This window comes from Oncorhynchus clarkii, chromosome 18 (assembly GCF_045791955.1).
Source record: "Oncorhynchus clarkii lewisi isolate Uvic-CL-2024 chromosome 18, UVic_Ocla_1.0, whole genome shotgun sequence".
Classification (NCBI taxonomy): Eukaryota; Metazoa; Chordata; class Actinopteri; order Salmoniformes; family Salmonidae; genus Oncorhynchus; species Oncorhynchus clarkii.
The window spans coordinates 47,811,088-47,833,178 of NC_092164.1; the positions used below are offsets into that span (position 1 = coordinate 47,811,088).

At 41.1% G+C, this 22,091-nt stretch overlaps 1 protein-coding gene across 8 annotated transcripts in view; it reads right to left on the bottom strand.

The window, feature by feature from the left end:
• Nucleotides 1-899: 899 nt before the first annotated feature.
• Nucleotides 900-22,091, bottom strand: part of LOC139373595 (thyroid hormone receptor beta) — a 154,598-nt gene continuing 133,406 nt past the window's right edge. For 3 of the 8 annotated variants that reach the window (XM_071114277.1, XM_071114279.1, XM_071114278.1), the window contains exons 6-12: nucleotides 19,053-19,153; nucleotides 18,726-18,873; nucleotides 17,400-17,605; nucleotides 14,745-14,831; nucleotides 11,583-11,729; nucleotides 10,606-10,864; nucleotides 5,597-6,057 (exon numbers count right to left, since the gene is read on the bottom strand). In XM_071114277.1, coding sequence (XP_070970378.1) covers nucleotides 5,816-6,057; nucleotides 10,606-10,864; nucleotides 11,583-11,729; nucleotides 14,745-14,831; nucleotides 17,400-17,605; nucleotides 18,726-18,873; nucleotides 19,053-19,153 — 1,190 coding nt within the window. In that variant the 3' untranslated portion in view covers nucleotides 5,597-5,815. Of the gene's footprint in view, nucleotides 6,058-10,605; nucleotides 10,865-11,582; nucleotides 11,730-14,744; nucleotides 14,832-17,399; nucleotides 17,606-18,725; nucleotides 18,874-19,052; nucleotides 19,154-20,867; nucleotides 21,301-22,091 lie in introns of those variants that run through there. The other 5 variants (XM_071114274.1, XM_071114275.1, XM_071114281.1 and 2 more) reach the window with 5 other exon arrangements.

Genomic DNA, 22,091 nt, shown 5'->3' on the forward strand with positions numbered 1-22,091 from the left:
GATCAAATTAAGATCCCACACCTGTAGCACTTCAGTTTAATTGTAGAGAGAGGCTTTAGGGGCTATGACCCTTTCATGGATGGTGGGGCGTTTGCACAATTATCACATTGTGTCACGATCGTCGTATTGAGGAGACCAAAGCGCAGCATGGTGTGAATGCATGAAATACACTAAAACAAACAAGACGACCGTGACTGCTATAGAAACACTGCGCTAACATGCAACATAACATAGACGATAACCCTCCAACCACAATACAAAACAGGCTACCTAAATATGGTTCCCAATCAGAGAAAACGACAAACACCTGCCACTGATTTAGAAACATATCAGGCCAAAACACATAGAAATAGACCAACTAGACATACAACATAGAATGCCCACTCATATCACACCCTGACCAAACAAAACATAAAAACAAACAACGCAAATAATGGTCAGAGTGTGACACATTGACTCATAAACGGAATTATCATTCAACATTATCTTCACTACAATATCATGATCAGTAAATGATAGATCTGACTTTCGAAAACGTAATACAAGGATTGTGTGTGTTATGGGTTTCGGTTTCTGTCTATTTCGAGGTTGGTTAGCGTGTTAGCTGAAGTACGCACTGATTGCAGTCATCCCGTTCGTCAGGATGTGTTTCACCTGTGCTGGTCCAGCAGGTATTTCATATCTGCTGGCCCAGTGCATCAGCTGGAGAGATGATGCTACACCTCACGTTAGCGCTTCTACTTTAGTTAGCCAGGAAGTTGCTTTCTGTCTTTCAGAACCCCTTTTTGTTTTGGTTGTCTTAGTGATTGTTGTTAGTTTCCTTTCATGAGTGATGACATTTTGAGGTTGTCCTTTGGGAATGTGTGATATTTTACAAACAATAAAAACACTTCATGACATTTTCTCAAAACCATCTTTATTCTCAACATCCAATTCACATTAAGTGCAAACATCGTCATAATCATGAGAATCCAAATTCATAATTATTATCTCTATTTTTTTTGTGCAACTTGTCTTTTCTTCCAGGGCACCCAAGTCAAAGCACTCTGTCCAAAACATGTCATATTCAGACTCATTCTCATTCAATTACACTTACATCACACACTATAATTTCACTCTCTCCAAAGACTTGTCGTCCAAAATTCCAGATATCATTGATAAATGTTTACTACATCATGAACAACATATTGTTGGTATTTATCTGCTTAGACAATAAGACATGAAAACACAAGTAAATCATTCTGGGTTATTATTTTAACAGTGAGTGGATTTGCTTGGCTGATGTTGGGGATGCTGTCAGAAAAGGAGCTGGTCTTGCATTAATAACGTCTTTATTCAAATTGTCCAGCCCAATTTTGCAGTATGTATTGTTTTTTCCCCTGACAGTATATATAGAGTTCAGAGGAGGCTGGTGAGGGGAGGACAGTTCATAATAATGAATGATGAATAATGAGTAAATGGAATGGTATCAAAAACATTGAAATCAGATGTTTGATGTGTTTGAGACTATTCCATTGATTTTGTTCCAGCCATTACTATGAGCCTGTCTTCCCCATTTAACATGCCACCAGCCACCACTGATAGAGTTCCATACATTAACCAACTGATATTTTGTTAAGGTGAAACTAACACTGCAATCTGTCTATGAATCTTATAGTTCATGAAGTTCACATAGTTATATCTAAACAAATGTAAAACAGTATGTCGTTGTGGTTTGCAAATGAAATTGAGGGAAAGATTGTTTTTCCCTGTTATTTACGTAAAACAGTAACATTTTCATAATATGCATACAATATCTGTAAAAAATTATGCAGTCTGAAAATATACATCCTTTTATCCTCTATAGTACTGTAAAATAGCTTCTTTTCTATTGGTGCAACATTTGTTGTTATTGGTTTGTAACTGAGTTAAGAGTGACCACTCTTACGAGAGATAATACCACACGGGCGCTTTAAGAAGTATCTTGTGGAATAAGGTGACATTCGGCAGAGTGCATGTTTACAGATGACTACAAATCACTTTGCATCGCAAATAACTACTCATTCTATGATCAAGATTAGCCATTCTGTGCAGCCATTGCCTTTTTCAAACGAATAGCATCAAATATGCTGATTGTCACAACTCATTCTAGGGCCACTAACTTAGCCTGTGTCCCAGTTCAACTTGTGAACCAGGAAGTAATTGGACCCTGCGCCACTTCCTGTTTACAATTTCCCGCCTGTTTCTCTCTGATTGTCTGTGCATTGTTAACTGTGCAGTTTGTGTGAGTTGTGAGGTCCTAGTCATTCAAACACTGCAAAGTCTATTGCTTATTGAAAGGCATCACATTTACAGAGAAAACACAAGCTGCTTTGAGGAGTAGTTTGAAGCTTGGATAGTAATGCATGTATTTTTACACAAAGCTGCATTTTTTTTGCAGTTGCAAACAAACCACAATATCATATTTTTTCCCCCCAAGAAAAATACAACCAAAATAAAGAGGAAAAATGAGCAATAGCTGAAGAGTTTTTCAATCTGTCAGCTCTTTCTCCGTACCTTTTTATTGTTATTGTTTTCATTAAATTCACGTGGCAGCTAGGGGTGTAATGGTTTACCAAACACATGGTTCAGTTGGTATTGTGGTTTTGGGATCACGATTCGGTTCGGTTTTTGGTACAGCGGGAAAATGAAATGCCAACAGTTTTTGTAGTAAATGTTTGTTTATTTAATAAAATACAAAGTGTTGGTATTCCTGAATCCATATATGATCATGAGTCATATAACGCCTGATGAGAGCACCATCAGGAATAATAAACACTTTGTATTTTCTTAAATGAAAACGCGATTAACTCATCAACAACAACACTAAAATAAAGTGCAATATGCGTATGAAATCAATATGCAAACATGGCTCAGACATTGTATTTAGTGTTTTCTTACAAAGAGAAAAAGATGCCCCCTTGTGTGACTCTCATAAAGGGAGCGTGTCTGTAACAGGGTACTTCTCATTTTTAACTCCGGGGTAATGTTATAGCCTCTCTGTAGCACTGGAGGTCCATCCATCTGTAGTAAGCGCAGTACAGGATGCACTTGCCAATTCATTGACAACGTCGACTTTAGCTTGCTTATATAAAGTGGATACTACCTGTTTGAGATGTAATATTTAAATGTTGATTACAGGGTGCACATAGGCTCTAGTTGTTTTAATGGACAAACCTGAAATATTTACTCAAGAGGCATACAATGCAGTTCATGGCATTGCCTATCGGCCTAGTGTTTCATTGTTTTAAAATATTTATTTGGGTCCACAATGCGGACCGAACCGTGCTCCCTGTACCGATTCGATACGTGTACCGTTACACCCCGAGTGGCAGCGATTCTCTCCTCTGTGGTCAACATAGGAAGGGTTTGACCCCCAGACTCCACCCACATGTCATTCATACAGGCATGAATCAGCCAATAAGCAAGTATCATAGAACCCACCAGTCCTTATAGGAGGGAGCATCATCACCATCATCACATACAGTAACTCTCATGTTGAGAATATAATATAACGCATGAACATCAATGAGTCAATAGTTCCCATGGGGTCTTGTGAGACATCAGGAGGAGGTTCTGCCTGGATCACAGCTCACAGTGTCTGTCTGGTCTGTCCGTCTGCAGCTCAGGAGCTACACTATTTCAATAACGTTCTGTTTCATGATGCGAGTCTACACTCTACAGCTTGAATGAGAGCCGGAAGCATGTTCTAGAAGAATGCTCTAAAAGAAGGTTCATGGGAAACGATCCAATACAGTTGAATGAATTAGCAATTTTTTTGGCACTGCATGAGTAGCATCATTCAGAAAAGAGATAGTTATAGAACGGATTCAGTCTTTTTGCTGACTTCATGTCAAATTGTGCTTTTATATCTGTCCTGATCGTTTAGGTTTAACACAGAAGAGGAGAAACAAGACGTCTTTTAGCTAGCTGTTTCTCTGTGGACGAGTTGTATAGTGTTGTGCCTTTCCATTGTTAGAAATGTGACCGGGTCTACTCATGTGGGAGCTTGTGGTGGGAATCATAGAAATATAATTAGAATAAGAATAGCTGCAGGTCCACCCATCCCATTACAGAACATTTACTTGAATGGGAATGACTGTTCTGCTATTTCTATGGCGTGAAGGATATGAGTACAGTCAGAGTGTATTTGAATGTTGCAGGATGGCAGCACTGAGCGTACAGTTGAAGTTGTAAATATACATACACCTTAGGCAAACACATTTAAACTCGGTTTGTCACAATTCCTGACATTTAATCCTAGTAACAATTCCATGTCTTAAGTTAGTTAGGATCACCACTTTATTTTAAGAATCTGAAATGTCAGAATAATAGTAGAGAGAATGATTTATTTCAGCTTTTATTTCTTTCATCACATTCCCAGTGGGTCAGAAGTTTACATACTCTCAATTAGTATTTGGTAGCATTGCCTTGACATTTTTTAACTTGGGTCAAACATTTCGGGTAGCCTTCCACACGCTTCCCACAATAAGTTGGGTGAATTTTGTCCCATTCCTCCTGACAGAGCTGGTGTAACTGAGTCATGTTTGTAGGAAGGTCAAGGTCAAGGACAAGGTCCTTTGCGGTTCTTCTGGGATCGATTTGCACTTTTCCCACCAAAGTATGTCCATCTCTAGGAGACAGAACGTGCGTCCTTCCTGAGCGGTATGACGGCTGCATGGTCCCATGGTGTTTATACTTGCCTACTATTGTTTGTACAGATGAACCTGGTACTTTCAGGCTTTTGGAAATTGCTCCCAAGGATGAACCAGACTTGTGGAGGTCCACCATTTTTTCCTGAGGTCTTGGCTGATATCTTTTGATTTTCCAATGATGTCAAGCAAAGAGGCACTGAGTTTGAAGGTTGGCCTTGAAATACATCCACAGGTACACCTCCAATTGACTCAAATGATGTCAATTAGCCTATCAGAAGCTTATAAAGCCATGACATAATTTTCTAGAATTTTCCAAGCTGTTTAAAGTCACAGTCAATATAGTGTATGTAAACTTCTGACCCACTGGAATTGTGATACAGTGAATTATAAGTGAAATCATCTGTCTGTAAACAATTGCTGGAAAAATGACTTGTGTCATGCACAAAGTAGATGTCCTAACCGACTTGCCAAAACTATAGTTTGTTAACAATACATTTGTGGAGTGGTCGAAAAACAAGTTTTAATGACTCCAACCAAAGTGTATGTAAACTTCCGACTTCAACTGTAGCTCTCCCAGAACACCAGCACCAGAAGGACACCTGTATGAAAGCTACTCCACATCCCTTGACTGGGGAAGTATCGTAGGAAGAGAATGCGAAATGGAAGGGAATAATGCTGGTTAGCTGGCTTCTGCAGTCTGTCACTGACCTTCTCAGTGTTGGTGGAGTCAGCATTCGGTATTAAAATGGACTCAAATTAAACACTACACGTTGCATGGTTTGTATGACTGACTGAACGAGCACCGTCGACGACAGAAATTAGACTGTACAATTAACACAACAAAAACTTATAGAGAAGTAACTGAGAAGTGAAACATTTACAAAATAAAAACCAAAAGAAAATGCTATTCACATGTACCCGCATCATAAGGGATGGTTCCATCCATAAGAACTAGGCTGAGAAGCTAGGCTACACCTAAGGTATGGAATGAAGTGACTCAGTAGTGCTAATGAGAGTTCCAACAACGTGTCCCAAGACGCCTAGAGCCACTCTGAGGCCCACTGTCGTAGCCCCGGCCAGGCGCCCACGCACACACACACTCTGACACACACCTCGGCAGGGTGTGTGGGCCCGTCTGTCCGTCAATCCTCAAAAACCTCCAGGAAGAGTGGGGGGAAGAGTTCGTTGGGGCACTCCACCTTCATATGCAGGAAGCGGGAGGCGTGGCACGCCCCGATCATCCGCAGGTCCGTCACCTTCATCAGCAGCTTGGGCCAGAATTGCGCCACCTTGTGTTTGCGGTAGTTGATGTAATGTTCAAAGGCCAGAAGGAACTCCTCTTGACAGCGCTCAATACGCTCCACGCTGGTCAGCCCCGGACGGTCTGGGGAGGGAGGGAGAGATAGACAGAAAGGAAAAAAGGATGAATATGGATGAGTTTCATACTGTACTGTATATTACTACTGTCACGTAGATAGAACAATTCTATATTAATTCAACCCAAATCTACAAACACGATCTCACTGGAGATAGAGACTATAACTCAACACTTGTATTAATTGGATATCCTGTAATCGGTCACTGGCTTGTTTCATTAGCACTACTAAGTCACTCCAGGGGTTGCATGTGTGATAGATTTACAGAACATCCGATTAATACAAGTATTGAGTTTTGAGTAAGTATGCTACAGAATTATTCAAACAAATACCAGATTGGCTCACGTTTGCCATTGATTTCACAACTATAAAAGTCAATGCAGACGATCTGTGCATGTGGATATAATAGGAGATCGATGACTTCACAGAACAGAGTGGCATCATCTTAGAGATGGAGGGAGGGAGATGTGTGGACCCTGCACAAAGTTATTGATTTTGAACGTCAAACCCCCGGACGGCCATTGTAGTCTCATCATTAGATGGTTTCCTTTCCTAGGGTGGGCTCTGTAATCCCTTATAATCGCTACGTGAAAGATTGGCCTAATGGGTTTAAACAGACCTCTGGTGGAAGTTAACAGCAGTATTGACGTGTGACTGACTGTGGTTAATCACACATGAAAACAGGCCGGCACACACTGACGTACTGGCTTTACCGACTGTTTCATTGCTTACTGACTGTTTTGCTGCAGGTCTCACGGGGAGGGGGGAGGGGTAAAGCCACAGGAACTACAGGCTCTTTGCTAACAAGTCACTGTATATGAATAAATATATTCACTGAGTGTACAAAACATCAGGCCTTTCTACTATTGAGTTGCTCCCCTTTTTGCCCCCAGAACAGCCTCAATTCGTCGGGGCCTGGACTCTACTGTACAAGGTGAGACAAGCGATCCAAAAGATGCTGGACCATGTTGACTCCAATGCTTCCCACAGTTGTGTCAAGTTGGTTGGATGTCCTTTGGGTGGTGGACCATTCTTGATACACAGGGGAGACTGTTGAGCTTAAAAAGCAGCGTTGCAGTTCTTGACAAACTCAACCCAGTGTGCCTGGTATTACAATACCCTGTTCAAAGGCACTTACAGTGCATTCAGAAAATATTGGACTTTTTCCACATTTTGTTACGTTACAGCCTTATTCTAAAATGGATTACATTAAAATGTTCCTCATCAATCTACACACAACACCCTATAATGACAAAGCAAAAACAGGTTTTTAGAAATTTTTGCAAATGTATTAGAAATTAAAAGCTGAAATGTCACATTTACATAAGTATTCAGACCCTTTACTCAGTACTTAGTTGAAGCACCTTTGGCAGCGATTACAGCCTCGAGTCTTCTTGGGTATGACGCTACAAGCTTGGCACACCTGTATTTGGGGGGTTTCTCCCATTCTTCTCTGCAGATCCTCTCAAGCTCTGTCAGGTTGGATGGGGAGCGTCGCTGCACAGCTATTGTTAGATCGGGTTCAAGTCTGGGCTCTGGTTGGGCCTCTTGTCTCGAAGCCACTCCTGCATTGTCTTGCAGTGTGCTTAGGGTCATTGTCGAGTTGGAAGGAGAACCTTCGCCCCAGTCCTGAGGTCCTGAGCGGTCTGGAGCGGTCTGGAGCAGGTTTTCATCAAGGATCTCTCTGTACTTTGCTCTGTTCATCTTTCCCTCGATCCCGACTAGTCTCCCAGTCCCTGCCACTGAAAAACATCCTCACAGCATGATGCTGCCACCACCATGATTCACTGTAGGGATGGTGCCAGGTTTCCTCCAGATTTGTCGCTTGGCTTTCAGGCCAAAGAGTTCAATCTTGTTTCTCATAGTCTGAGAGTCCTTTAGGTGCCTTTTGGCAAACTCCAAGGGTGCTGTCATGTGCCTTTTACTGAGGAGTGGCTTCCATCTGGCCACTCTACCATAAAAGCCTGATTGGTGGAGTGCTGCAGAGATAATTGTCCTTCTGGAAGGTTCTCCCATCTCCACAGAGGAACTCAGGAGCTCTGTCAGAACCATCGGGTTCTTGGTCACCTCCCTGACCAAGGCCCTTCTCCCCCGATTGCTCAGTTTGGCTGGGCGGCCAGCTCTAGGTATTGTCTTGGTGGTTCCACTGTGTTCTTGGGGACCTTCAATTCTGCTGAATTATTTTGGTACCCTTCCCCATATCTGTGCCTTGACACAATCCTGTCTCGAAGCTCTACGGACAATTCCTTTGACCTCATGGCTTAGTTTTTGCTCTAACATGCACTGTCAACTGTGGGACCTTATATAGACAGGTGTGTGCCTTTCCAAATCATGTCCATTCAATTGAATTTACCACAGGTTGACTCCAATCAAGTTGTAGAAACATCTCAAGGATGATCAATTGAAACCGGATGCACCTGAGCTCAATTTAGAGTCTCATAGCAAAGGGTGTGAATACTTATGTTTTTTTTAAATATACATTTGCAAAGACAATCTAAAAAACAGTTTTCACATTGTCATTATGGGGCATTGTGTGTAGATTGATGAGAAAAAAACAACATTTTTTCATACATTTTAGAATAAGGCTGTAACGTAACAAAATGTGCAAAAAGTCAAGAGTCTGAATACTTTCTGAATGCACTGTAAATATTTTGTCTTGCCCATTCATCCTCTGAATGGCACACATACACAATCCATGTTTCAATCGTCTCAAGGCTTAAAAATCCTTCTTTAACCTACAACTGGGTTCACCTTTTCAGTCTACAGTATCTCATGGAAAGCGCAGATGTTCCTAATGTTTTGTACACTCATTGTATATATTATACATATATATTTATTGTGTACAATTGAAGTGTATATCATAAAGAATACACATCTATAAGCACATCCATGTGTGTTCATAGATGTGTAATGTAAGTTTCATGACACTAGCCCTTTCAGTGAATTGGCTAGCAGAGATGTGAATAACCCCCCCCCCCCCCTCTTGTTAAGGGGAGGGGCACTTTTACTTGTCTCCCTGACCATGCCGTATGGGAGAGAGAGGGTCACAGTAGAACAAAGGAACTCTCCCGCCAAATTCTACTACATCTCAGAATTTGAGAATTGAACAATATTCTCATTTTGGAGAATGTGTAAGCAGTCAGTGGCCAGATATGACCTGGTCCATTTTGTTTCATGTTTGTGACCTCATGAAAGACAATACAGCCACATTACTCAAACTCTGTTTATATAGGTTCCTCAGTTATGAGGCTTGCATCTAATTCTTGTATAAAATGTAAAGATTAAACTATTTGCGAAATGATGTAATATGATGTTAACCTTTAAAATGAGAGAATTGGCCTTCATTGTAAAGTTTAACTAAGTCAGTAGCCACGCCCAAATGAATAGACATTGGTTGGAAATGATGAACCAACACCTTTTCCATTTTTGAATAAAAGCCTCTGTGACGAAAAGTCAACTCAGTTCCAAATTCCTTGAGGACTTGTCCTCATGTTTAAAAGGGCTAATTCTAATTTCAACTCTACAGACCAGGAAACGTGAGAGCTTGCTCCACACGTGAAATGGTATGAAATCTGAACTATTGATCACCTAACGAAGAAGTGCACACTAAACTAGCATATATCAGACTGCAGCTGAACATATGTGCAAGTCTAGTACGAGAACACTGACTGACGAGGAAGCGTTTCCTCGTCTGTTTTTGTTTAGTCCACTAGGGGCGGTATTTACTGTATAATGTTATTATGTATTGTATATTCTGTAATTGTTTAATTAGTTAGTAAATAAATAATTGAGGCAATTGGTGTATGGGTGATTCATAGTAAAGGCTAGGTTCGTGCAGATAGCCAATAATTTTACGACATTTGGAATGAGAACTGATGAGGTAATAATTCATTAATTAAAGACTAACTTAAAATATCTGAAGAGTTATATTCGGGAAAATTATAACTTTGTAATCTGAACATTTTCTGTGGTGCCCCGGCTTCCTCGTTAATTAAAGTTTACATGATTAGTTTAATCACGTAACAATAATTACATATAGAGAATTGATTTGATAAAATAACAGTCTTCACATTTAATGACAAGTCTGAGACAGGACACCGTTACTGTAAAAATTTCTAGAATTACATACACACGGGACAGGGGTTAATATGGCGTGTTTTCGACCAATCCTCTATCTGTTTGAACTCAGGGGCCTGCCGCTCTCTTTCTGTCTCACCTACAATGTATTCTACTTCCTACCTAATCTACTTTTAATGTACTTGTCATCATGCCAACTAGTTCAACATTGAAATGGCAGGTCATGCCAATTTAAAATGAACAACAACACGATATAGAATATTAAAGAACACTCGTTTGAAAGTTTTGGAAGACTCTAATAGTTATGTACAAATTCACCCAGTTTTTTAAAAGGGGCACCTTTTAAAGGATATCTTTGAAATAACTATCTGTAAAAAAAGAGATATCTTCTATATTGTCAGTTTACAAGTGGGTAAAACTGCTGCTGGACTGTGGCCCCTCAGTTTCAATGGGCCGGCAAGCATGTATCTTTCTCTCACCGGAGGACAGGAGGATGACGGCCTGTAGCAGAGCGACCTCAGAGTCGTCCAGGTGGAACGACGACAGCGACACGCCCAAATCAAAGATGGCATCCGACACCACACCCAGGCCTCCGTTCTTCAGCTGGCCGCGGGTCACGGCCATCTCCCCGTTAAGTGTCAGCGTCTCGCTCTCGGGGTCATAGCGAACGGCCGCCCGTAAAGACATGATCTCCATGCAGCAGCCTTTCAATAGGATAATCTGGTCTTCACAAGGCAGCTGGGAGGAGAGAGACAAACACAGAAAGCAAACATTGTTATTGATTTTTTATTGATTTATTTGCACACGAACGATGAACGACTGATGTGATTGTAAGAATTAAAAGGAGCATGTGCAGGAGAGGTCAAAAGTCCAGAAATGATATTAGAACATTTATGTTGACATATATTAGTAGTGTTAGCATTTATTACAAACTGAACTCTGTACATCCCATACTAAATGCTTTTTTCCTTTGCTATTTTTGAAATGAATTTGAATTTCCGTTTAGTTTAAAATATTATTAATAATGTTGATTTAGTTTAGTTTACATGTTGAGACCATTTCTATTTCAGTTTTAGTATTAGTGAGTTTTTAAGGTATTTCATCATTTTTTAATATGAAAGACAAGTAGAAATATAGCACTAAGCCAAAACATAATTTATACAATTTCTATTTAACTATAAACTAAATAGTGAATTAATTTTTACATTTAAAATGTTCTCTCATTTTAGTTTCTATTTGAGTAAAATTGCTTATGTTGAGTTTTAAACTTGAGTTTGTTTCCGTTTAAGTTATAGTGTTTTAGAACCAATATATTTATTGACATTCTCTATGATAAGCAGGCGATCAATCATAAGAAAAGAGAACACAAATATAAAACACACATCCCCAATAAACGTTGATAATATTTACATTTTACATTTTAGTTTCAATAAAGGAAATAGCTTTGCTTACGTACCTCACAGAACATAGGCAGCTTTTTGGCAAAGTCCACCACTCGGGTAATGGCGGGGGTGATAATTTTTGTAAACTGACTGAAGGCTTCAATGTCCACTTTGCTCCCTTCAGGTGCATTTATGACCGGTGCTTGACCAATGTCCTCAGGCTGAAACGACAAGAGGTGGAGGGAGGACACGGCTCAGTGCATGTAAGTATGTCCAACAGGGACAGACTACTAAAAGACCTTAAGACACAGGGTGCAACTGAAATAGGGTGCACCCTAAATAGTGCAGTACTTTCGAGCATAGGGCACTGGTTAAAAGTAGTGTGCTATCTAGGGAGGAGGGTTCAATTCAGATGCAGCTAGAAAGATCAGAAAACACAACACGGTCTCCTCTTTCTCCTCTAGGCATGACAGGTCAACGAGTAAAACAGCACGACATGAAAACAAAGTGGACAGCGTTTCCACTGTGACCGTTGTTCAGGAGGGAAAAGGAGGAAAGTTTGAGGGAAACTTAAACAGGAGGGGATTCTCAAGAAAGTGCAAAGTGCAAGCCATTCATTTTCTCATCCTCAGTTGGCAGTGTCTTTGACTAGGGTTATCCACTGATACGGTATTATTATTTTTATAACATATTGAACTACTTTCCTTCTGACCAGAAGTGACATAAGAGTGATAGAGTAGAGCGAGCGCATAAGCAAAGAGCCCAGATTGAGTTGAGTTGAGTAGCAGAGGACAAAGCACTGTGTACAGCACCCCCCAGCTTCTGTTGATTTGGTTGTAAATCAATATAAATATTGATGAAATAATAAAACACTCATTATTAATAATAATAATATCCCTTTAAGAGAAATTCTCCCCTGTATGCCTTTCAACTGTCACAGCTAGCAGAGAACTATCTACATACTTTATGCACTTAAAGCTAGACTACACGACAAAAGGTATGTGGACACCTGCTCGTTGAACATCCCATTCCAAAACCAAGGGCATTAATATGGAGTTGGTCCCCCTCCTTTGCTGTTATAACAGCCTCCTCTCTTCTGGGAAGGCTTTTCATTAGATGTTGGAACATTGCTGCGGGGACATGCTTCCATTCAGCCACAAGAGCATTAGTGAGGTCTGGCACTGATGTTGGGCGATTAGGCCTGGCTCCCAAAGAACAGTTATTGTGCTGACGTTGCTTCCAGAAGCAGTTTGGAACTCGTAGTGAGTGACCTCTTCGGCACTCGGCGGTCCTGTTCTGTGAGCTTTTGTGGCCTACCACTTCGTGGCTGAGCCATTGTTGCTCCTTGACATTTCTACTTCACAATAACAGCACTTACAGTTGACCGGGGCAGCTCTAGCAGGGTAGAAATTTGACGAACTGACTTGTTGGAAAGGTGGCATCCTATGACGATGCCACGTTGAAAGTCACTGAGCTCTTCAGTATGGCCATTCAAGTGCCAATGTTTGTCTATGGAGATTGCATTGCTGTGTGCTCTATTTTATACCCCTTTCAGCAACGGGTCTAGCTGAAATAGCCAAATCCACTAATTTGAAGGGTGTCCACATACTTCTAGCAATGTAGTGTATATGGGTCATTCAACAGAAGTGGTTAAAATTGCTGTCCCCAGTCAAAAAAACTATTTAAAAAAACAGATGTCTCCAAACTTAGGACATTTATTAACATCATGATCTATTCTAATTCATGCCAAGGCAATAACACACATATTGTTAAATTAATATAGTACAACATCTTTGTTGATATACTAATTTCTAGTGGGGGGTGGCTGTCCCCACCCTGGCTCCTCAAATGTATGTTTGAAAACAAAGTGCTTCAATATTTTTTAAATCTTTTTTCACACTATTATTTCAATAGAACATATTGATTTGTTTTATTATTCAATTGAAAGATACTGCTACTTTATTGTAAAAAATCTTTCTCTAAAAAATTATTTCCCCACTTTGTATGTCACTACCGAAACACACATTAAAAGACTGTAGAATGAATGTGACTTAAGCCTTAAAGACTTAAACTATAATCAGGAAATGGGATTGCATCCCTCTCCATCATAGCCACACGATGTGTCAATACCAAACATATAATATTCAACAAAATTGTATGTATTTGGGACAAAAATATATGTCCAAAATATACAGTAGCTATAATAACTAAAAACTGAAACGTCCACAACCGAAACAATTTGGTTCATTTTGGTATTGACATAATTGTTTTGGTAACTGACTCTTTATTGGTAATCCACTGTATTTATTTACATCTATTGAAAAAAACATCTGATAAAATAATCTACATTAAAGACATAGATAATTGCTCTTCCTGGAAGTCAAATTAATTGGACGAAACCAATTCTTCTCGCTTTAAATCAAGGACATACTATTGTAGCGAATTCGGGGGGTAGGCCCAACTGGGACTCGAACCGAGGTCCAACAACTGTCAAGCCAATACCTTAACCGTTACGCCAAGAGGTTAAAGTGTTGAGTTAAGGTTGCTACAATATGGTATACAGTGGACAAGGTCCTCAGCCTAATCCCTCCTGCCACAAAGGTTACACAGTTACATGTCCAAATCAGCCAAAGTGTGTACGACACAGGCAGCTCAAATGTTAATTGATCTGATTGGTCAAAAGACCAATTAGTGAAATAAATTGCAGAATTGGGCTGCCTGTGTAAACGCAGCCACATGTGCGAGAAGCTTGGTCTGTGAATACAGGGAAACTTGTCCATGCGTCAGAGCCGGACATTGATGGTGAAATATGTCTCCAGATTACATTTAAAGGTTTTGAAAATCAGTTTAAAAATCTTGTTTTTACTATTTTGCACATTTTGTATTACATTTCTCAAATTAATATGTAACAGAAGGCTAATAAAAATGATGTGGTGCATGGTTCTCCCTTATTAATTACTTAATTGCAACTTTTTCACTGTTTTGGTAGTGAATAATTTTGTTCCTAGTAAGGAATTCACAAAACTACTTAAAATATGCAATACAAACAGTGTGTGAATAGTAGATATGTCTAAAAACAGGATACAAGTGAAATATTTTTTTCTAACCCCAATTTGAATGAACCACTGTATTTTAACACTCGCCTATAATATAATAGCTAGCTATAGCAGGTGCGATTTGAGAAGTGTTTTGATAGTATTTAAACTCAGTATTATATTTTGTCTACTAATTCTTACCTTGGTTTCCTTCACCCCCACTGCACTCTGGTCAGAAGTATAGAATAAATTACATGTTATTTCATTAAGTAGCATTGCTTCCTCGACCTGTTGGACAATCAACAGAGATTGTGAAGAACGTTTCAATGAGGAACCCGTGTCAAGCCAACTAAAAAAAAATAACACGTTTAAACTGAGGACAGGTAGATGACAGAAAAGTAAGTGCAGAGAGAGACAACAGGTGAGTAGTACACAAAATGCAAAGTGGAGTTTCCATGACAAGATTTAGGCTCAGGCTGAAGCATTTATGGGTACAAATTATACTGTTGTATGTCAAGACTCACAAATTAGTTAATCAAAGCTGATATACAGTACCCTTCAAAAGTTTGGAAATACCTACTCATTCAAGGGTTTTTCTTTATTTTTACTATTTTCTACATTGAAGAATAGTAGCGAAGACATCAAAACTATGAAATAACACATATGTATTCATGTAGCAACCAAAAAAGTGTTAAACAAATCAAAATCTATTTTATATTTGAGATTCTTCAAAGTAGCCATCCCTTGCCTTGATTTCAGCTTTGCACACTCTTGGCATTCTCTCAACCAGCTTCATGAGGTAGTTACCTGGAATGCATTTCAATTAACAGGTGTGCCTTGTTAAAAGTTAATTTGTGGAATTGCTTTCCTTCTTAATGTGTTTGAGCCAATCAGTTGTGTTGTGACAAGGTAGGGGTGGTATATAGAAGATAGCCCTATTTGGTAAAAGACCAAGTCCATATTATGGCAAGAACAGCTCAAATAAGCAAAGAGTAACGTAAGTCCATCATTACTTTAAGACATGAAAGTCAGTCAATCTGGAAAATTTCAAGAACTTTGAAAGTTTCTTCAAGTGCAGTCGTAAAAACCATCAAGCGCTATGATGAAACTGGCTCTCATGAGGAACGCCACAGGAAAGGAAGACCCAGAGTTACTTCTGCTGCAAAGGATAAGTTCATTAGAATAACTGCACCTCAGACTGCAGCCCAAATAAATTCTTCACAGAGTTCAAGTAACAGACACAGCTCAACATCAACTGTTCAGAGGAGACTGCGTGAATCAGGCCTTCATGGTTGAATTGCTGCAAAGAAACCACTACTAAAGGACATGAATAAGAAGAAGAGACTTGCTTGGGCCAAGAAACACGAACAATGGACATTAGACCGGTGGAAATCTGTCCTTTGGTCTGATGAGTTAAAATTTGAGATTTTGGATTCTAACCGCCGTGTCTTTGTGAGACACAGAGTAGGTGAACGGATTATCTCCGCATGTGTGGTTCCCACCGTGATGCATGGAGGAGGAGGTGTGATGGTGCTTTACTGGTGACACTGTCTGTGATTTATTTAGAATTAAAGGCACACTTAACCAGCATGGCTACCACATCATTCTGCAGTGATGCATCATCCCATCTGTTTGCGCTTAGTGAGACTATCATTTGTTTTTCAACAGGTCAATGACCCAAAACACACCTCCAGGCTGTGTAAGGGCTATTTGGCCAGGTAGAGTGTTGGAGTGCTGCATCAGATGACCTGGAGGGGATCAAGTTATTCATTCTCCACAATCACCCGACCTCAACCCAATTGAGATGGTTTGGGATGAGTTGGACGACAGAGTGAAGGAAAAACAGCCAACAAGTGCTCAGCATATGTGGGAACTCCTTCAGGACTGTTGGAAAAGCATTCCAGGTGAAGTTGGTTGAGAGAATGCCAAGAGTGTGCAAAGTTGTCATCAAGGCAAAGGGTGGCTACTTTGAAGATTCTAAAATCCAAAATATATTTAGATTTGTTTAACCCTTTTTTGTTACTACATGATTCCATATGTGTATTTCATAGTTTCATAGAAAATAGTAAAAATAAAGAAAAATCCTTGAATGAGTAGGTGTGTCCAAACTTTTGACTGGTACTGTACATTACGATAATATAGTATAATGTAATACTATAATACTAATATAATACCACATATTAATACAGTCTGCACAGGGACTACAGATGAAAATGTGTTGTTTAGCTAAATCTTGAACTATTACTAATCCAAAATAAATACATAAAATAAATTACAAATCTATACTTCTATACTGTATATGTGGCCTACACAACAGTCTATAGTCCAGGCCTTGTGTAATCTCTACATGGAAACTCCAGGATAGAGTCAAAGAAACTGAGACAGACTTCAATCTGCAGAGGACGATTAGACTTTATGGAAAATAAAATAATTTGGTTAAAATGTGAGGAGTGAAATTATAAAGGTAGTACTGCTCAACACACAGCGAGAGAGAGGCAGAGAGAGGAAGTGAGAGAGATGGAAAGAAACAGTTATTCATTTTTAGTATTTGTTTAGATTATTAAAGAACACTGCTTTAAAGGGGAGAGAAAGAAGAAAACAAGAGGAATGGATTGTTCCGTTTTAAGTTAATGTCTGCTGCGTTGAGGAAGACACTTTCTCCAGCGTCCAGCTAATTCTCCCCATTCTACAAGGAGATACAAAAAACATGGACATATTAACGTTGGGAACTGTGGTGGGTTGGGGATGGGATGGGAGGTAGGGAAAGGGACAAGAGAGGAATTGTGGGAACTGGGAATGTTTCACAGAACAGACATGGTTGGTTAGACGCTGTCAGCCACGGAGGAGACGTCTCACCAAGAACTTGCGTTTCTGTTTCCAGTGGTTGCCCTGGGCGTTAGTTGACATGTGGGCCTCGGTGACCATGCGGATCAGGTCCCACTCCTCCTGGGACGGCTCAGGCCGGTCCCACACCGTCTTCTGGAGCTCATCCTTCCGCCGCCGCTCACGGTTCTCCTCGATCAACTTCCGCTTGGCGAGCCGCTTGCTGTCGTCCAGCACCACTGGGAGGGAGTGGTGGAGGTGTAGAGGATGGGAGGGAGTGGTGGAGGTGTAGAGGGTGGGAGGGAGTGGTGGAGGTGTAGAGGGTGGGAGGGAGTGGTGGAGGTGTAGAGGATGGGAGGGAGTGGTGGAGGTGTAGAGGATGGGAGGGAGTGGTGGCGGTGTAGAGGATGGGAGGGAGTGGTGGAGGTGTAGATGATGGGAGGGAGTGGTGGAGGTGTAGAGGGTGGGAGGGAGTGGTGGAGGTGTAGAGGATGGGAGGGAGTGGTGGGGGTGTAGAGGATGGGAGGGAGTGGTGGAGGTGTAGAGGTGGGAGGGGGTGGAGGAGGTGTTAGGGATTGGGGGGAAGGGTGAAGTGGTAGGGCGAGAGAGGGTCAAAGAAGGAAGCAAGGAGTCACGAACGGCGAGGGGATTGAGAGGGAGGGGATCAAGCGCACAAAGAAGCAAGAGAGTAAGTCTAAGTCTAAGTATTTTAAGAACTGCCACTGCTATTTTAAGAAATGAACTGTTCTATTGTTTTGAAGTATGGCTCCATACAATTTACAATACAAACAATAAACAATTCAAAACATATGCACTCTGCCTCTGATATTTACACTGATAACATCCATCATTAAAAACATGATCTGTCAATAGATAAATAATAATACAAATCCGATAACAGAAGTAAAAACAGAGAAAGCATGATAGAAATTGCACAATAAAACAAGAATGAAGAAGAGTATTTGTAAAGAGTAATGAATGAGGCAGTCTATTCCTGTTATGAGGAGTCATGACATTAGTTCTCCCTATCTCTGTACTCTGAAATAGGTAGGTTAAGCAGCTCTCCGTGATGAGCCACCTGGCAGGCCAAGCGTGATTATCAAGTTCAGTTAACAGATCTCTCAGGTAGATTGGAGCATATTTATTGAGACACATTTTTAGAGCAATCAGAACTAGTGCTAGTTAGTTCATTTGTTAAATCAGTTTTTTCCCCAGCTTCCATAGTGGTGGTAGTGAATGTCCTCTCAATTAAATATGAACGCTACATTATTATAATTGTATTATACATCTCACTCTAGAAGAAGGAACATTCTCTCTAAAGGTATTCTGGGGAAATAAACTAAGCAGAATACTACTTACAGTCTGTTGCCATGCCGACAGCGATGCACTTCTTGAAGCGGCATTCCTGGCACTGGTTCCTGGTCACCTTATCGATGACGCACTTTGCCTCGTACTTACAAGCGTACGTCGGGTTCAGGTTCTTCTGGATTGTCCGCCGGAAGAAACCCTTTGGGAAAAAAAGATAAACTAAATGTTTGAAAGGGAATTTCCGGAACACAATGATCTAAAAAATGATATTTCATTGAATTTTTCCTTTTTGATGGATACTGCTGAAACCATGTCAGAGAGTTAAGTGTTGGTATTATTACATCTGTTACTAATACATATGTCCAGTGTTGGTATTACCTTGCATCCTTCACAGGTGATACAGCGATAGTGATATCCTGTAGCTTTATCCCCACATACTACACATAACTCGTCCTTGTCCAGGTAACTGGGGATGTACCCTAACAAGACAGAAAGAAATCAAACGCAAACACATCATTTAGGGAAAGTTGTACAACTGAACGCCTTCAACTGAAATGTGTCTTCCACATTTAACCCAACCCCTCTGAATCAGAGGAGTGCCAAAATCGATATTCACGTCTTCGGGGCGCAGGGAACAGTGGGTTAACTGCCTCGCTCAGGTGTAGAACGACAGATTTTTACCTTGTCAGCCCCAGGGATTCGATCCAGCAACCTTTCGGTCACTGGCCCAATGCTCTAACCACTAGGCTACCTGCCGCCCCATATAGGCCTTTGACGATCCGTTAACAGGGACACATCTATACTTATGTTGGATACAAACAGCATTCAGAAACAACCAATTATGTATGCTAGGAACGCCTGTATCGTTACCAGACAGATTTCCCTGTGTGACAATAAAGTACTCATTTACTACTGTCTGACCACAAGCAGACCACTGAACATGATCTTTGTAGACACAGCAACTTAGAAACAAAGAGGTGATTTCCACCAGATGTGTTTAACATCATTCATTTCAACACAAAGTTCTCCAAAAGGGCCTAAAGTGTGTAGCACTAAGAAGTTAAGAAGCAGAGGTAACAAGAGTTTAAAAGGTAGGGTCAGTGAGGGCAAGGCTGGGGGCTTAGCCCACTGAGAGAGGTGATCCAGCCCGGACACACGAGCAGGGTGGCATGCAGGGGGGCCGTCAGACTGCGGGAGGGGAGGGGGGTAGGAGGAGAGGAGCAGGGTGGGGGCAGAGGTCAATAAATGATCAATACGAGTCGAGGGGAGTCAGGGCCAAGCCATCAACCAGCAAGCTCCAGCCTTCTGTTACCCTGTCTGTAGTCTTGCTCCCTGTACCAGCAATCAATACACACACACACACACACACACACACACACACACACACACACACACGCACACACACACACACAAAGCACAAAATGCAACAGGTTATCTGGCTCCGGGTCAGTTCTGACACGGTTTGCCACCTTAGGTCAACTTGGATTTACTCTAGTCCAAACTAAAGCCTGATCAAAGGAGCTCAGGTTGTCAACACAATTAATACCCACCCGTGAATTTAATAGCAAACCATTATGATAGACACTAAGAACACTGTTCAGGACAATCAAATGCAGAGACATATTGACAATTCAGAAGTTTGCCAACAAGTCTTTTCAAAGTCCATGTACTTGTAATATGTTGGCGGTCTGAATTTGCCTTTAAACTTCAAGAGGTCTTAGTTTGAAAGTGAATACATAGTTCAATGTACATAACTACAAACGGTCCCTTATGGGTTGACTTATCAACCGATAAACTCACAGTACTCAGTGTTTAGGTGTTAATAAACATATAGTATCAGAATCACTATGATTATAGTGTATCAAAAGTCACTACGATATTATATAAACACATACGAGCAAGGTTCAACACTGAAACGGTTTGCAAGGAGATAAATCACTGTTCAAGCCAAACTAGACTAGCATACATCAAATACCAACAATATCAGGTCAGATTTTGTCCTTCATCAACAGGACATATTTGTGCACCTGTCGCACGTCTCTACACATGCATTCCAACACAAGCTGTCAAGATGGCACCCCATCACGCCACCGGGTTAGTCCCTACCTTTCAGTTTGTCATGCCATCACAATAATCCCTAGTACTTCCCGGTTCTAGAGCCAGAAGTACTGCTCCCTAGTCCCAACTCCCTACCTTTCTTGTTGACCTCTTGCATCCACTGCATGTGGGAGAAGTCAGGCTTCCCCTCAGAATAGTAGTCGGGCTGGTGGTTGTAGTGGCTGAGAGGCACTTCCATGGTGCAGTATTCACTTTTGAACACAGGGTTGGGTCCTGGGTAGGAGCAGGCGTAGGGCTGGCTGGGGGGCCAAGCCTGCTCCATGCAGGGAGGGTGGATCTGGTGCATGGGCTGGGGCTCACAGTGCCCGTAACCCCCGGGACCATCACCTCCATACATGCAGTACTCCCCACCGCCCTGCATCGGGTAGCCACCGCCTACGCCATGAGGCATCTCATACATGTCAGGCATGCAGTAGTTCATGATGGCCAACGACTGCACCGAAGGCAGGTAGGCTCATACAAAAGGCTGATGAAGGCCAAAAAAAGAAAAGAAAAGAAGCCTGGAGACAATGTTACGTATCAACTCAGAGCTAAGCCTAATTAATTCAGCGTTATGTTAAATTACTCCAGATAAATAATTAAACGATTGATACGGATATGATAACAAACTGGTGTACGGAGCAGGTAGGGGCTATGTTGGTAGAATGAGTCTTATATACCGAGTCCTTGGGCCCACCCCTACAGTACAACCCCTAGCACGTACTCGCCCGGCTCCACCCCACCGCACAGCGCCCTACCAGCCGACTGTGGCAGGAGATTTATGACGACGTGAGATTTCTAATCTGACTCTGTAAATCCCAGGAGTGTAACAGACAGACAGCAACAAGATGGTGATGTTCTCGCAGATTAAAGCCTTGATTGATGTGCCTCACCAACCACCATCACCTAGTCATTGACATATGGTGCCGTGCCGCTGACAGAAGAACAAACAAAGACAGTACAAAATAACAAAAGAAAAGTAATCCAAAATACTTTTCTGGCATAAGAGTATGAATAAGTAGTAGCGGACAGTCTCTGAGAAGTTTAGTTTGGTTTGGTTCGTCAACACCCGGTGAGTCAATTCAATTTAACACTTAGATCTGGATGAGGAACAATATCGTGAACATTAGAGTTCAAATCTCAGAATAATCGGGTTTAGCCTGCTTAGGCCTATTTCAGTGATTTATGTCGCACACAAACTCAGAGCACCTGTCTTCAATTCACATCAATCAACATGAATCCCACGTAATCCCAACATTTTCACTGGTAATAAAGTAGAACTTAGACTTCAGACTAGGATAGAATATAATAGCTCATTTA